This window comes from Electrophorus electricus, chromosome 10, assembly GCF_013358815.1.
Source record: "Electrophorus electricus isolate fEleEle1 chromosome 10, fEleEle1.pri, whole genome shotgun sequence".
Classification (NCBI taxonomy): Eukaryota; Metazoa; Chordata; class Actinopteri; order Gymnotiformes; family Gymnotidae; genus Electrophorus; species Electrophorus electricus.
Genome location: NC_049544.1, coordinates 13,333,426 through 13,350,809, shown reverse-complemented (window position 1 = coordinate 13,350,809; position 17,384 = coordinate 13,333,426). Strand labels below are relative to the sequence as shown.

Below are 17,384 nucleotides of genomic sequence, written 5' to 3'. Positions count from 1 at the left end.
GAGCAGTGAAATAGATCTGCTTTCAATAATAATGCCTTTGAAGCAGTTGAGAATTTGATGTACATTAGATGACCAGACCCTAGTTTTCAGATTTACCAGTAAGTGCTTTGTCCAAACTTTTGGTATGTCTTTTGGTATGCTTAAATGCTTTCAGGCCAGCCCAATCCTATTAGAATTACAATTCTAACTCCCTTCCAAAGCAAGCTGTTCACACCTATATGCCAAGAGGCAGTCCTTTGTCATTTCACCAAATTAGTGAATAGTAAATCTTGAATAGTGATGTATCATCTTTGTTTCTCTCTTTTAAGGCATAGGCCTTAGAAACTGCCAACCCCCCTTTCCATTGCTTATGGCATGCTAGTTAATAAACTGCATTTAGTCCAACACTAAGCTAATGGAGGTGGTTTTATCAGTTAAGTGGTTTGCTGACAAGATGTACTAGAGGAGAATGTTCTGCACAAGACATTTTAGTCTCAAACTATGAAGCACATACAAAGAGCACAAAATGTTTATTAAATATACTGATTAAATCCATGTTCTGCTGCGCTATCTACTAATACTTCCACCATGTCCCCAAAGTTGGAGCAAAAGTGATTTGCCCAGTCTTGCCTCTCTTTCCTCGGTCACGTGCGTTGGTGACACGCTGTCATAGCAGAATGCTGCTTTTCATTGGCTGTCAGAGTTTAAACATGGCCCTCCCATAGGCCTATCCAGAGTTGCGTCACGAAAGATCAGCTGTTAGTTCTCCACAACAATAACAAAGGGAGCAGTCGAGACCTTGCTGGGGCTGCTGTAAAAGGAGCTGTTTGAGTGATTTAAGGGTCCATAAACTATTACTTTCGTCATATAATAGTTATATTTATATATTTTATATTGCTTTACATAATCTACCTCATCGGCCTGCCGTTTTTTTAAGACTAGGTTACCTTCCTGTTTACAGTATTCTTAAGCTGTTTCTCTGCTTTCTTTGCCGCAGGTGAGTCTTTGTTTTAAAATATCGATTTTAAAATATATATCATTATATTAATTAACAAACATCTTCGATATTAGCAAAGTAGAATTAAAAATAGTTGCTGCGACATAAATTTAGAAGTAGCCTAAACTTTTTTTTGAGTGGAAAGTTGGAAAATATGTTTTGGTGTCTTTTTGGAAGGCTTGATTTTCAAGAGCTTTGTATGCTAATACGTTGGTTTATTGTTCGGTAGGTGAAATGACAAATACTCTGCCGATTTTATGGCGTAGGCTTTGCTTATAAGGCCCAATACTACATAAGCGTTTTCAGTCGCGGTCCGCCCTGTTGGTGTTGAGTTACGGTCTGGACCATGTATCGCCCTCCCCCACCCGACATCGACAAACCATAATTTTAGCCGGTCCAAAGAAGGCGGTATCATTTTAGATTTCCATATAGGTTCGTGAAAATATAATTTAAATTGGCCGGGTTTGTTTGAATGGTAAAGGGCCGTTTTTCTATACCTGTAGTGTATTCAACTCGTAGATTTGCTGCTAAGTGTTTACATAATTTACCTTCCAGTGGCGCTGATACTTGTTCATAGGGTAGTCCTCTGTTTTATTCTTGGTGTATTTGCGGCACCCTATTAACGAATGATTTCGTTATAATGACCTCATACTGCGGTATGTTCGTGGTTTGTTCGAGGTGCTGTGTTGTGACGTCAGGGTTTAACTGTAAATTTGGACATCTTGCGCTCTGTTAACAATAGCTCTGGATTTCCCTGCAAGATGTATTCATTTTTGTATGTTGAATGCAGTTTGCAGAGCGTCTTTTAATTAATCTTTCACTGAATTCAGAATGGCTGCGGGGTCTGTGAGTAATCCTGTTGTTTAGGGTTTAATCCTACATTTGACCCCAAAGACTGTTTAAAACAGACAAAGCTCGCTGCAGTGAGCAGGTGCAAGAGATTGTAAATTGTCTGATTGTTAGATAAAGATACAGAAAGCTGAAGCCAAGTGCTTGGTGCTTTGTTGCACAGCTGTCCAGCACAGTTACCTTTACATGCAAAACAAGAGGTGAGTGCTAACTTACCACATGAGTCACAGGTCTGAAAAAAGTGATCACAATAACTTCCGATGAAGAAAGGTACCATTACTTAGAAAACAGAGAGTGTTGTGTTAATCAGTGGCTGTATTTCAGAGGTATGTGGCATGCTTTCGACATCTTATTAAAATCTACTGAACATTTAATGGTGAGTAAAACATGTAAACAATGCTGCCTGTTCAGTTCTTGAATGCATTGCCACATTGCATATAACCAGGTTTGCAGACACTGCGTAAGCCTCCTACTGGTTTATAAAGCATTTTTAATCAGGGTAACAGTTCACTACCAAAACCACAAGAATGATTTTGTTTAGGACTAGGTTTATAATGAATCTACAAATACGTCCATATGCAAAATCACAGCAAATAGTGCTATAATCTACTTCAAATATTCATTTGTATTTTCTTATTTATAATACAATTAGTAATAACTAATAAATACTAATGATCACTTTTCTTGACTGATAGCATTCTCTTTTTCCCTATATTTTGTCCTCAGTGCCTTCCATTTTTGCACAACTGGTGATGGCGATGACAAAACTTTAGGTGTTCTTTATGCACGAAGGAGAAACTAATGCACTTAAGCACCTTTCCGGAGGTTCCTGTTAACGGCTCCAGCAGCTGATGACCAAAGAGCTCCAACCTCGATTGACGCTAGGACTGACACGGCCCGCTCCAAAGCCAGCGTCCCCACCATGTTCCAGAGGTTCACCAGCATCCTGTTTGGAGACGTTATGGAGGAAGCCAGCAGATGTCCTGTGGAGGTGGGCTTCAGTGAAAATGAAGATGATGAACAGTGGATCCTTGTCGATTATCTTAGTGAGTGAAATTTCCTGTATCTTCATTGCTATAACACTTTAGCATGTAGAATAAAATGTAGTCTTTTTAGTGTTACAGAACAGTTTATACAACAGTTGAACCCAGTTTTTAGCTTTCCCAGCACACTTGAACAAAATGTTTCATGTTGACAAATATGTTGCTCTAATATGCAGTCTTTTTACAAGACTAATGAGCAGTGTGTAATGACCCCCTGCAAACTTTAACTAATGGTACTGCAATGCTAATTTGCCAGCAAAAGGCATAGTGCAAACATACACGTGGGGGTGGGGGGCCAGGGCAGGGCAATGATGCTTAGTGCTAGCTGTTCAAAAACAAGCTCTGCATCAGGCATGTGTAAATTCTTTTGCCCAGGACTAGTAGTCTAGAAAGGTTTGCAAAAACCAAACACTGGTTGATACCAGATCAGCTGAGTAGGACAATTAGGAGAAGACTTTTTGGAGTCTCAGATATCTTGATCTTTCCACTTGGATGGATTGCAGCCATTTACTACTTTGTGCATAATGCTGACTGAATAAAAGTTTTATTGCCATCATGGGGACAGTAAGAAGTGATGTATGAAGGTTAAGGACTTGCTTTTAAAAAATCTGACCAAAAAAGCACCTGGATGTTTATCAGCAAGCAGAGTATTGCCAGCTTTGGATAAACTATGCTTTGCAGAATTAAAATATGAAGGCTTTCTGTTTGTTTATGTTCTCATGCTTTAAGCATTTACAATATTTTGTTGTGCAATATCTTGTGTGTATTTTTGAATAATTTGTAGATTACATTTTTATATGTCACACAAGCTAATGGATATTGGTGGCTCCCAACAAAAAATGAGTTATTTATTGTTGTGAACATCAGGCTATAGTTATTTCTGGAAAAAGCAGTTGAAGACATAATATGATGGGAAGTAATTTATAATTCAGTCTACTTTAAAATTTCCAGTAAATGTGTCTAGCATTTATTCTGTACATGGAATAGGTTTTTAATCAGTGGCTTTTTAATCAGCAATTATGCCTCATCTTTCTGTGACTTACTGTGACAATAGACTACAATCATTCATCATCACCACGATGTTTTACGATGTCAATTGTAATGCAGTGCCACCTAGATGCCTTTTCTTGTTCTGCACCTCTTTTTGCAGTTCTATTGTTTACACGTTTTTTGATGAAGTGCCAAGAACCACACGAAGTAAAAATAGCACTGAACTATGAAAACATATCTCTCTGCTAGGTTTTGCTGCCAAAATGCAAATATCTTAGCAACTATTGCAATAAAATATATAATTTGCCCTTTCTTTGATCATTGTTTTGACAATTATCAGTTTGTGGAAGGGAACTTTAAAAAGCGTGCTTTGTTTTTGCCTGTATTGTACAGCACTTTTACTGTAGTTTGCATGTTTTTTTAGAGGAATGTAAATGCTGACATGTCTGTGGGTGTTTCTGTAGCGGAGGCCTGCTCTGGAGACTGTGGAGATGGGCTGGTGGAGGTATGTCCAGGGGATGTGACTAGCCCTGACTGCCCTCTGTGCTGCTCCTCCTGCACCTCCCTCGACTCAACACCAGACACAGACCCTGAGGATGGGGGATTTCTGCGGCTGGATGGAGTATGTGATCTGGAGGAGAGCTGGTTCATCACACCCCCCCCTTGCTTCACGGCTGGGGGTAGGGCTCCTGTGCTGCTGGAGACCAGTCCCCTGGAGAATCTGCTAATCGAACACCCCAGCATGTCCGTCTATGCTGTGTACAGCTCCAGCGGCCCTAAGGATCGTCCCTGTGAACCCAGCATCCTCAGGTAGCACACTTTGCTTTAGCACTTCTTTACTCGGTCACATTAGTTGAAACTGGCGCAGTCTAAGTGGTACTCTGCTGGGCTCTCTCCAGGGCTGAGGTTCAGCGTGGACCGGAGCGTACTACTGGCTGCTGTGCAGCCACACTCACCACAAGCCGTGCTGGGCTCCTGGAGCAGGCCAAGAGTGGCCACCTGGCTCAGAAGGTCCAGGACAGTGTGGCGCGTCAGCAGCTGTCCCGCAATGCCCTCCGTCGCCTTAACCTGCTTCGTACCAGGGGCTCCAGGCAGTCCAAGACCACCGTAGCTCATGTTCACCAGCCTGGACAGAAGCAGTACAACTACTGAGGCCATCCACACTGTGCACCTCTGACCACAGTTCCTTTTCTCCATCTTTGTGCTGGAATTCTTTTCATACACATGGAATGGAGTCCTTCAAAATCAACAGCATAGGTCACTTTACTCTGGTGCAGGTACAAGCCTGCGTTTGTCCAAATCAGGTGCCATTTGGCGTGGTCCACTTCCTGGAGTCTAGAGAACTGGCATTATATTTGAATTGTCACAAATTCTGCAGTATGCAAAGTCTGCATAATGTTACATGGTGTTTGTGTATACTCAGCATACATAATCCCATGAAGTGTGACTGAGAATAGTGTGAGGTCCCCCTTCCCCCGCTTTATTGGATTGTAATGTACATACATGAATTCTGTACACCTGCTTCTGGTCTCATGTGCAGACCTCTCAGTGATGGCTGGTTTCTTTAAGAATGACATATGACAATAGTGCTCTCTTTCTCTTGCGTGTTTGTGAGTGGCTTTTAGTAGTAAAATTTCATCCCAAATATGTAAATTATATTTTAAAAATTCAAGTATTTTTTAAAGAAAACAATATTGATTATATTACATATCAGTATGAAGTTATGCTATGTGCAGTGTAAAGTATGTAAGTAGCATTAGTTTTCTTATGGTAGTGGGCATTTGATGTATGACTTTATAGTGCTTCTCTTGAAACAGATAGAAATGAACAGATATGTAGTCAAGTGTTTAATGTAATTTTGTATTGTTGTTTGCTCTGAATCTGCCATTTACTTCTCAGGGTCATGCCAGTTCACCTGTACTCTTTGCTAAAATGCAGATTACTTGATAAATATGAATCATCTTTGTACATACTGGAGAACCTCTAAAACTGTCATTGTGTACATAGCCTTGCGTAAATATTTGTAATTAATAATTATTTTCAGCAAATTTGAATGAAACTGAATACTTAATTGTCCTAGGACTGTGCAAACAAACTTTATATTAATTGACTGTTAAGACATGCATGGAGGAAAACTGTTTTCCAGAAACGTTTAGTTTGAAATTGTTTTGTTAGTTATATTGTGAAAAAAATAGGGTTTGGAAGTAGAGCCTTTGATTGGTTACATACATGTCATACTTGTTAAAGTAAAAATATTTAAAACCAATGTTGTGATAAGATTGTTGTGTTAGACATTTGTTGTTTCCATAATTGTTTTTTTTTTGTGTCTATTGACCCATCAAAAAGGTGAATCTGTTGTTGCGATGTTAAAAAAAAAAAAGGTTGCCAAGCTAAATATTTCTAACAAATAAATGGACTGGACTGGTGGATATGAAATGCAGGCTCAAGCAAAATATCCACTTCTCCTGTGAATGTTAGTCTACTCTTCATTCATCAACATATTACTTGTTTTTGAGTGAGCGAATGATCACCCAAGATGTGATAACTGTAGGGACAGAACTAGGATATAAATGTGCTGTTTTGAGTTTTACCCATGTTTAATTTGAGGTTTTTGTGAATATTACAAGCAAGGCATTGTTTTTGCAGTAAAATGACTGAGAGTGAAGTGGCAGTTTCTTTGTTGACTATATCTGCAAGAGCAGTTGTTCTCATTGTCTTCAGTAGCTTGACTTTTAATAACAGGGATTTTATTTTGCCTTGAAATTTGTTGAGGATCTTGTGCCTTCTAGGGTAAGAGTGTGAAAATGCATCAATCAAGAACTTGAAAAGTGTCCAAAGGGACTTGGACAAAAGCAAATTACTATGCACAGGGGAATAAGCGGACTTTGTGAGCCACCCACTCAACTTTTTACATACAAATGTAGCAAATGTGTGTAATGTGTGAAGGATTCTTTTGCTTTAATTATTTTTAGTTTACTGGAATAATAGAGAACTTTGCTGACACAGTAGGTTTTAGAACTTATTTTTGTTTTACTATTATATTTTGCTTTTGTATTAAATGTACACAAAGGTTTTTGTTTTTTTTGTGACCAGCATAATTTTGCAAATAAAAATGTCAGTTTGACTTCTGTTGAGAACAGCCTCTTGAAAATAGTCATTTATTTTCAATAACTGTTTATTAAAACCTTCTGTGTGAACACACAGATCTCTACTTGGTAAATATAAAATAAATTGGAATATATATGAAGTTATCTGATCTAAATATTTGTATAAATAAGCATTATTTCAAGCCTTTCAAGCAGATTTGCTAATATAAGACCCATAATTATCCACACAGCGACTGAAGAGATCTAACCTCATTTCATATGCTACAGATTAATTTTTTTCTATGGCAGTTTAAAAGACACAAATGCTCAGTTTGGCTTTACTAGATTTGACAACATACCTTTCTGCGTTTGTTTACATTTTCAAGCAGGAGCACGTTGTTCCTCCTAGAATGTTTCCGATTGGCCAGCAAATTCTAAGCACCTCCTCTTGAACGATCTCATATCAGGAAGTGTCAATTCTTACTCGGAAATGCTATAAATCTATATATATATTTGTCGTTTCTTCAGTGGAAATACGTGGATTTGGTGGATTTGTTCTCTGGGCGCCAGAATCGTTTAACCGGGAAATAAGGAAAGCGCTCTTTTTGAAATAGTCAGCTTAACAAAGCCTGACTAGAGGAAACAGCAAGCAGACGGTCCGATTCGTTATTTTCAAAGCGAAAAAAATCTAAATCAATGGGAAACTATTTATGTTTACCACTTTAACAACATACATGTCACCTTAGTATGATTACTTTGAGCACAAAAGCACAGCGGTTCGGTACTTCAATTTGACACCTAAATTGGCCACGACACACTCATGCGCAGTAGGCATCGCTGTTCTACTTTATATAGATTGGCGCCGGCGCCAGCTGATGTCTATTCTTTCAGTCCTAGAGCTGGTAAGTAGCTCGTCTACTTGGATTTGTCTGAAATATTTATATTTATAATGCTCTTTTGTAATTGCAAACCACCAAAGGTTAGAAGGATGTTTAACAGTGTTGTTTATGGTTTGTTTCTTTTTTGTCGCATTATTGGCCGGTTTGCACGCCAGGAGAGGTTATGCACTAGCTGGCTGGCTGGCTAACTACCTGCCCAAACAGTTATGCAACTGTTATTAGCTAGCCAGTCGCTATGAATATGCCCGTTTTAAGGTGTTTGTTTAAAAGATTCTAGTGTGTTCACTTCGAATTAGGTATTTCATTTTTGAACCAGTTAGTTAACTATCTCTACCAAACCCGTCAGTCAGGTACGTGGCAAAGGTTTTGGGGTAGCTGGCTAGCGTTAGCTAGATAGCCAACCTGCTAAACTGTTGTTTTGGGATTCAGCAAGAACCCAAGTTGGGAAATAAATATACAGGTTTTATGTAACACAGACAAGAGTGCACATTGCAGATGCCTGCATCATATTGATCACAGAGAGCATATACTACACTGCGTAGTTTTGTTAGCTAGCGCTGTTAGGCGTTTTGCGTTCAGCACTATGATCCTCCCGCTTCAGATAAATTGGCGGGGAGTCGGCTTTCACAAACTCGGGATAAAGAAAAGCAAGTTAATATTAATGCCACTTGATGTTACGTGATTGTACCTTGGATTGCAAGTTAGATGAGCATCTACTTTTTATGCTTACTCGAAGTAAACCTCTGAAAATATTTGAAAGGCTTGTATGAAATACTGGCTAGCCTAATTTGATATCCTCACCTAGCAAGTAGCTGTTTAGCCAGTCGAGTTTTGGTGGTGGTTTCGTGCCCCCTTTGCTTGACCTAGTTCGCAATGAGAACAACATCGTGGTGGTAAAGAAGAATTGAGAGACTAACTTGTATTTTAATTTTCAGGAGTTTCATCAAATTTCATTGGGGGGGAAAAATGTCAAGACGCAGGTGAGAGAAGCGATGGATGCATGGTTCAATACCTGGTTAACATGATTTAAAAGCAACGAAGTTGCTTATTTTGCAGTCATTACTTTTTTTGTACAGTTGTCGAAATACGCTGCAAGAGAAGGATGCGAATGCACCAAATCAGAATACCCAATGTCCAAGGAAGAGGAAAGCCGAGGTAGCTAACTGGCTAGCTAGTGGCGTCTGAAGTAATGATTGCATGCATTTAATATCTAACATTAGCTGTACGTACCTTTCGTGTAGCATGCAATGCTAATTTTGTTATTGTCTTTCAGCATTGCAAAAAAACCATGACAGAAGCAGCCAAGAAACAAAGTTATGAAATTCAGGTGGGCGAAACGTACAAGCTTTTCTGACGAAGTTTCGAGGTTTTTATGCTTTCATGTATCTTGTGACCTCTACATCTGGTGTATTGTGCAAATTGTTGCTTAATGAGCGGCTGGTCAACGTCATGATCCCTCCCTCTTAACCCGCCTCTGCCCGCGAAATATTCAGCTTGCTTGAACAGTAGCAGTGTCTTTCTTTTTTTTTTTTCTTTTTTTTGTCTTTTTTTTGGGGGGGCTCATGTTTTGCTTATGCTTTTGCATACATACCTTAGCCTAATTGTTGTAACTACTGTTCTTTGAGCTTAGTTAAGCTAGCCTGGTATGATTTCATTAAGGAAATATGAAATGGTTGCACTCTTACAGAACCGCTGGGTGGAAGGTGATGTTAGCCCTTGTGTACTTGTCGAGACTCCTCACAAAGAACTGGAAGAGACGAATAACTTGGCTGGTTTTAAACACTTCCGGTTCAAGAATCTTTTCATCAAGCCCTCTCCCTTGCCTGGTCTCAGGTATGACCTAGGGAAGACTGAAGGTCATTGGGGGGGGGGGGGGTACTACCTTCCTTATTTCTGATTTTCTCTCTATTCAGTAGTTACCTCTTTGCTTTTAATTATGACTAGTGTAAATGTTGCATGTTCTCTCAACAGCTGGGCCAGCTCAGATGATGTATGGATCAAGATGCTGAACAAAGAGCTGAAGTATATTCATGACAAAAGTTTTATTCAGCAGCACCCAAGCTTGCAGCCCCAAATGAGATCAATCCTCCTTGACTGGCTTTTGGAGGTGTGTCAATGAGAGACCTTTGTTCCCAAGCAGCTGCTTGCCATTGGGGGGTGGTGTGTAAATAATGATTGGCAGTTATTAAATTTGCCTGTTTGTATTCAGGTCAGTGAAGTGTATACACTTCATCGTGAGACATTTTACCTGGCTCAAGACCTTTTTGATCGCTTCATGCTGACTCAAGAGGACATCAGCAAGAACCAGCTGCAGCTCATTGGCATTACCTCACTGTTCATTGCATCCAAAATGGAGGTAATGAAAGGAACGTGGTTGGCTGTATGGTGGGCTCTATATGACTAATGTGGCATGAGTAACCTGTTTGGCCTCTCCTTTTCAAAAACAGGAAATTTACCCACCAAAGCTTCAAGAGTTTGCCTATGTCACAGATGGTGCCTGCGATGATGATGAAATCCTTGAAATGGAACTTGTAATGCTGAAAGCATTAAACTGGCATCTTTGCCCAGAAACTGTAATTTCTTGGTTGAAACTTTATGTTCAAGTGGACTCCTTGAAGGAAGATCCAAATTTTCTTGTGCCTCAGTTTTCTCAGGAAACCTATATACAAATCACCCAGGTAAGTGTGAAATGTCCTGCCGTACTTGTACATTACTGGCCCCAGTGCAGTTTTTAAATTAACTTGATATCTGCTGGCTCAATTGACAATTTTCTTTTACAGTTGCTGGATCTTTGTATACTGGACATTAATTCATTAGATTACCAGTATGGGGTTTTGGCAGCAGCTGCATTTTGTCACTTTACCTCCTTTGAAACTGTGCAGAAAGTATCAGGTATGTGTCTAAGCTTCTGTAGCTACAAACTTTTCAAGCTTATTACAGTATTTCAATCAGGCTACAGTTGAAACCACGCAACTAGCCAATCATCCAGTTGAGTAGTGGTACCATCTCTATAGTGCAGCACATGTGCACTTGTATGAATGCAGCATGTCCTGATGAAACCCAGTGCCTGCTTAATTTCCCTGCTGTTTCCACTGTTGAGAGCAATTGCTCATGTGCGTCGTTTCAGGTTTACCGTGGGACAGTATATCCAGCTGTGTGCGCTGGATGATGCCCTTTATGAGGACAGTGAAGGCATATGGCAAGCCCAGGCTAAAGGACTTTAAAAAGGTGGCGGTGGAAGACCGGCACAATATCCAGACACATGTAGACTACCTGACCATGTTGGTGAGTGTAGCTCTTATTTGAACTTAAAGCTGTTTGTGTATTGGCAATGGTCATCTTAGCGGAGTCTGTTTTTGGTTTTTCAGAATTATTCTCATCGGCAACAGCAAGACAGCTTGGACCGCTTGTCTCCGGTCTCTGTTGGAGGCCTGCTGACTCCACCCAAAAGCACAGAGAAGTCTGCCAATGCCTGAGAAGCTTGTGGACTTGTGTGCTTGCTGGTCCTCACCTCTACGTGGTCTGGTAGTCGCTGCCCCAAGAACACATTTTTCCCCTCCCCAGCACCACTCTTGTACACGAGTCATTTGGACTTTCAGGAATTCCAACTGGGCTTTTTGAACAAGTGTTGGAATGTGAAAGGACAGTATAGGCTGAGATGTAGTCGTGTTCATGCTTTGAAGAACAGTCATGTAAAAGGTGGGAGTATTACTTTTACAAGATGGTGTTTGAGGAAGTCACACGTGCCTTTCATCTTCCAATATACAATGTTTACAAGTATCTAAGCCCTGCCCAGAGCCATGGGCAGAGTTGTCTAAGGTTGCTGAGATTATGTGGGCTTTGGGTTGTTGGTTTTTAAAAAACAAAAAACAAAAAAACACTCCATATTTTAAGGAAAGATCTCTTCAGTGGTGCTCAGAACCTTGTGAAGCGGAAGTCATTCATCTTAATCTGTTACTGGAAACTATACTCTGCTCCAAGATGGTATGAATGGGTTATTCCATTAAAAAGCTGCATAGTTTTGTTCTTCCCCATTCCTTAGTGTATGTTTGTTTGGTGTGTGTGTTTGTTTTGTTTTTTTTTTAAACCATGTTTATTGAATGGCAAAATCAGCGCATATTTATTTCTTTGGTTTTGTTTTAAATTTATGCAATTTTCACATTGCAATGAATTTCACTTATTGCCAAAGGCAAATATTTAATGAAATGAGTGTTTGCTATTTATGAATTTGTATCTAAAATGAGATGCAGTATTGTACTGAGCCTTACTTTGTAGCATAGGTTAACATACTTTGAGACCTGGGAGCCAAATTCAGTGGTTGTCATCTGAGACTTTGTAAAGATAACCCTCTAAAAAAAAAATTTAACTTTGTACGTAATGTTTGTCTCCTTGTTTTCTTTTATGTGAACTATTAAAGTGTCTAGTTTGTTTTAATTAAAACAGTAGTTGTGCTTTTAAACTAGGCTAACTTCTATATATATATATATAAATAAAAAATTCCCTTGTTTTCATGTGACATTTTGGTCTGTTCCACAACAGTCCAGAGTTGACCAATTGCCACAGCTACTTGTCCAGGTTGGTAATGTTCTTGCAGCCTCTTTTGTATCATCTTTTTAGGAACCGCAGTTTGAGGCCACAAAGGTGTTGGACTAATGTGAACACTCTGGTCTAAAAGATAAGTGTTCCTTTCATATTAAAGCTGTTAGTTGGCACCTCTGCTTGATGCTGGGGTGAGGTAGAGGAGAAATGAGCTGCTTTTTAGAATGCAGTGTGGATGGTTTTGGCGTGAGACTAAAATAGGCCTTCATTTCCTTTTTTTTTTTTTTTTTTTTTTTTTTTTTTTTTAATCTAAGCTGTGAAGGGAAAGTGGCAGAGACCTTAACCAAGCCTGTGTTTCTAGTTTGTTTTGGGGCTGCTCATAGGTGATTCTCCAACCTGGCAGCTGGAGTAGAACAGTAGGGGCTGGTTGCCCTCCTTACAAAGATACGTTTGTGCAAGTCCTGCAAGAGGGGATTTTCCACCCCCCCCCCCCATATTTACCCTCACATCCAGCTATTAAGCCTAAGGTGTTCAATAAGCACTGCATATGAACATGCATGCAATACACAAAATATTGCATGTAATTAGCAGTTTAAGAAAGACTTAGAAATGATTTAAGAAAAACATATTTATTAAAATCCATATACAAAAAGGAATATTTGACAGATTGCTAGAAAACACATGTACATTATATACATGGCAGGTCATATGGCCTCACTAGCTGGTAGTGGGGACAGTATGGTAGCTGTGATGAGCAGAGAGTGGGATGCATGCACAGTATAGATATCCTGGTGAACACATGTGGCTGCTATGACCCTTGTCAGTCTGGGCTCTGGAGCAGGCCTGGCCTTGTAGGATACAAGTCCAGAACCTGGACTCTACCTGTAACTCCTATTGGGGCACTAGGAAACAGTAACACTACTCCCTTTATCTGGACTGGACTACTGGTCTCCTCTTAGTTTGAAAACAGTTAGTCACATGAGCTGGTTTTGTGATGACGTACATAAAATGAAACAGAGTTGGTACATTTCTTTGGTGTACAAACCCATACATTTAAGTACTGGGAACAAAAAAATTAAACATGTACATATTTATGAAACAAATAAGGTATAATACTGTTGACAATGGAAACAGGATTCATTTTTTATGCAAAATATAAATTGAGGACACTTTTGAGATCTAATATTCTCACCTGCACATCAACAAAAATAGAACAATTTTAATTTAGGTAATTCCAAACAGTTTTAAGCAATTACATATTTTTGTGATTGTATTTTTTCACATTTTTGAAACTGAACTCAAACACACTGCTTTTTTCCTGGCTGTGCATTCATCAGACTTTGTCAGTGACACAAACATGGCATCACCTTGATACAACAGATGTCAGAGGTGTCAGAAAAGACTGGCTTTACACAGCAACTCCCTTGTGGGGGAGAAAAGGAATGGCAAAAGTCTTACTGTGAAAGAAGCAAAAAGTAACACACTGAACACCCATGATAGGATTTATATCAGTGCAAAAATAACTTAATCACTATCACAAGCTCTTCTATTTTAAATAACGTAAAGTTGTGTATATTTGTCCAGCCGATTAAACTGCGTATGTCTTGCAGTGGCCAACATCACAAGCATCTCTGCAAGCATGTGCCTTTACACTTGGCAAATTGGCAGGTTGGGTGAAGTGAAAAGTGATTCATTCCTGGTGCTACAGCACTTTTTACTAGCATCAAATAAACTTCAAAACAGGCTTATGTCATGGCTGCTCATCTGCTTGGAATGAGTGTTTCTCTCCTCCTGGAGATAAAATGTGGCTCAACAGAACCCCAGTATAGAAAATGCCTCCCCATGTAAAACTGCACACTGCTAGTCTCTGGCTTTTCTCCCTGGGTAAAACATCTCTCAGGGTTAAAATAAATAGAGCACATGTAGCAGATCACACTGAGAAAGTTCAACAAATGACACACTTCTGTTAGCCAGTCCACAGTCTCCTCTTTTTTGGGGCAGTCTTACAAATGGAGAGACGGACTGCCACCAATCCTCAGAGCATGTCTGCCTTCTAAATTAAACTCAGTAAAGGATCTTAGAGCACAGACACAACAACGGCAAATTGGGTGTTCGCTGGCTGGCACATGGAGTCAGTGGAGCTGCTCGAAGCTTTGGCTGCCGTTCTGACTGGGCGTGGCGTCAGCGTAGGTTAAGCCCAGCTGTGACCTGTGGTAGAGATCACTTAGGCCCTTGAACTTGGGGCCCCAGGTGGGCAGCCATTCGTAGCAGAAGTCGTCCTCCGGGAAGGCCGAGCTCAGTGAGCTGAGGCTACCTGCGCCGGAACCTGTGCCCTCAGTGCAGTACACCTGGCAGGTATCCACAGGGAGGGCCAGGTTGTCGTGGTCCGCCTCCCAGATGATGCGTGCGACATAGTTCCTGAAGTCCATGGCACAGTGAGGAGCGGGGCCGGCTCCATGAGGGCAGGCTGGTGGGGCGCCCCCGGGGTGCACCTCCTCCTGGGAACCCTCAGAGGATTTGATGAGGGGGGCTGTGGTGCAAGATGAAGACTGGGACAGGCTGGAGCACAACGGCCTCTTCAGCTCCGTGATGTCATAGGCATTCTGGAGAGAGATAAAGACTGCAATGGTCAGGTCTGGAGACAGCAGCAGTAGGTAAAGTTCTGCATTGAAGTGAAGTACCTTAAAGGAATATTACAGCATTTTTGAACCTGATCTATACTGCATCTGTAGCCTATGGGTAATTACCACAGACAATCATTTCAACATATTTCCCTGTGCTTGAAAACTCAAAATACGCTTAAAACGGGAGACTAAGGGCAGGGGGCAAATAAATTCTGCTGACTTGTGAAAAATGTATGAACAGAAGGTGAGAGTGTTCTGGGGAAGGCTGGAGTGTTGAGAGCAGCAGAAAAATATGAGGAGAAAGACATATGTATAAGAAAAAACAGCATTCATGGAAAATAGAACTCAAAGCGGCATGCTGCATTTGGTAGTTCTATCTTTTCATCTGCAGAAGACTTAAGTATTAAAGTCCTGATTCAAGGTGTATAAACACACACACACACAGACACAAAATATATTAATACAATAATTATATAATATAGTACATAATATAATAGGAAACAAGGATGTTAATCTAGAATTTCTGTCAGTCCAACACCAAAATCTTAATGCATCTCACCTTGTGTCTTGTTACTATTATTATTGTTGTTTAACTTTTAAAAAATATTTAATATAAATTTTTATATTAACTGTCATTAATCTTAATTTATCTTGAAATAACTTCTTCTACAGCCATTATCTGGTCAATGTGCTTTATAGCCGATGCATTGCCCTTCAATTGACCTTGCATAAAACAAAATGACAATCTACTGCCCTCTAGTGGTAATCTTAAACACCGCTCAAATGAACTGAACATTAACTTCATCCCCAGTGTTCGCTTGCAGTGAAAGTAGCAGCGTACCTGGTCCTGCTCTCCCCCTCCCTCCTCGTTGTAGTTGAGAATATTCTCACGGACGTCCTCCCAGCTCTCATGCTCTGCCGGGATGTGATACACTCCTCGCTTCCGGAATTTATCCCTACTTCCCTTCTGGTTCCACACGGTAACTGCCACCAGCACAGCTACAGAGAGTGATGTGAGGGAGAGGTACATGTTAATGAGGAAGGAATAAAACAGATAGATGAAGGAGAAAGTGAGGGAAAGCACAAAGGAAAACCCAAAACTTCCAAATGAAATATCCTGTGACACTTTGCTTGCCTTGTCATCATACCTCCGCTGACTGAGCATATGTGTCTGCGTGCATGTACTCCACAGATCCTAGCATTGTATTTATATATCTACGTATTCACAGATTCCGTTGCATTGTCTGTAAACGTGTTGCTCTACAATTCAGGAAAGGAAAACCAGTAAAGGAGAAATGTGAAACACTGCCTCCTGCTGGTAATATTTCTGCCATTTATTGGCAAAGTCATTAACCAGTCATGAATACAAGACAAGTGTTGCATGATTCACTTTTTCTCACTTTGCTTGGAGTGCTGTGTTTGCCCTCTCACTGAAGCCTGAATGGGGAACTCTTTAAAGGTTGTGTGTGTCTGTGTTGGCATGTGTGTTGGCTTCATCTGATGTAGTTGATAAGGCTGGCAGGGAGCCCTCAATTCACACAATTGACACAATTCACACTATCAACTGTGTTTGCTTCCTCTGATGTGGTTGATAAGGCTGGCAGAGGGTCCTCGAAGGCACTGCCAACCTGTCAGAATACCAGTGCACCTGTCAGAGTGCACACATACAAACACAAATACATGTACACAAGTACAAAAACACACATACATACACACTTCCATGTGCATGCATACATGCATGTACACACACACACACACACACACACACACACACACACACACACAGAGTCATAAGAAGCCAATCTATGAGAAATTCACCATTACTGCTGCTGAAGAATGGAGATACAGGCAGCTCATGCTGTTGCAATGACTCAAAATGGATGAGAAAGCATTACCACAAAATTCACAGTACATGCGTGTGTGTGTGTGTGTGTAATATATAAGGGTTTGAGCGAGCTACCGAAGAAGACAAGCAGGCACATGCTGATGGCGAGGATAGTGCTGGGGCTGAGGGTGGCCAGCCGTAGTGCTTTGGCTTGGCTCAACTCGCACCACTGGCCCCGGAAGCCTCGCGGGCACTGGCAGTGATAGCTTTTGGTGGAGTGTGCCAGGCAGGTGCCACCATTGTGGCATGTGGAGGAGCGGCACGGCGACGCTGCGCAGTGCACCAGCCCCGTCAGCTCGTCTGCCTCGGCCAGCTGGCCCGCCGGACACCTGCATCAACACACAGAGGGCACCAGTGCACAACAGGATGAAATCACTGTACTAAAGACCCAGTGCACTTCAACCACACCTTTTCAAATTCCATTCACCGTGGAATCCACACTATGAAGCATATCACAGGAAGCACAGTTTTGTGCTTTTCTCCTAGGGTTTTG

At 40.8% G+C, this 17,384-nt stretch overlaps 3 protein-coding genes across 3 annotated transcripts in view; 2 read left to right on the top strand and 1 right to left on the bottom strand.

Moving 5' to 3' along the window:
- The first annotated feature begins 752 nt into the window (after positions 1-752).
- On the top strand, positions 753-6,950 carry tp53inp1 (tumor protein p53 inducible nuclear protein 1). Its single transcript, XM_027002823.2, has 4 exons — positions 753-976; positions 2,552-2,871; positions 4,323-4,668; positions 4,758-6,950. Exons 2-4 carry the CDS (start codon positions 2,748-2,750, stop codon positions 5,008-5,010), a joined length of 723 nt encoding a protein of 240 aa, XP_026858624.2. The 5' UTR covers positions 753-976; positions 2,552-2,747; the 3' UTR covers positions 5,011-6,950.
- An 861-nt stretch (positions 6,951-7,811) lies between these two features.
- On the top strand, positions 7,812-12,259 carry ccne2 (cyclin E2). Its single transcript, XM_027002520.2, has 11 exons — positions 7,812-7,846; positions 8,779-8,823; positions 8,920-8,998; positions 9,117-9,170; positions 9,531-9,676; positions 9,815-9,950; positions 10,053-10,199; positions 10,291-10,521; positions 10,624-10,735; positions 10,971-11,128; positions 11,212-12,259. The coding sequence occupies exons 2-11, from the start codon at positions 8,810-8,812 to the stop codon at positions 11,317-11,319; spliced, it is 1,185 nt and encodes a 394-aa protein (XP_026858321.1). The 5' UTR covers positions 7,812-7,846; positions 8,779-8,809; the 3' UTR covers positions 11,320-12,259.
- A 736-nt stretch (positions 12,260-12,995) lies between these two features.
- si:dkey-22o22.2 (neural-cadherin) overlaps positions 12,996-17,384 on the bottom strand; it is a 99,942-nt gene continuing 95,553 nt past the window's right edge. The window contains 3 exon segments of the mRNA XM_027003010.2: positions 12,996-14,985; positions 15,848-16,005; positions 16,967-17,220. Coding sequence (XP_026858811.2) covers positions 14,515-14,985; positions 15,848-16,005; positions 16,967-17,220 — 883 coding nt within the window. The 3' untranslated portion in view covers positions 12,996-14,514.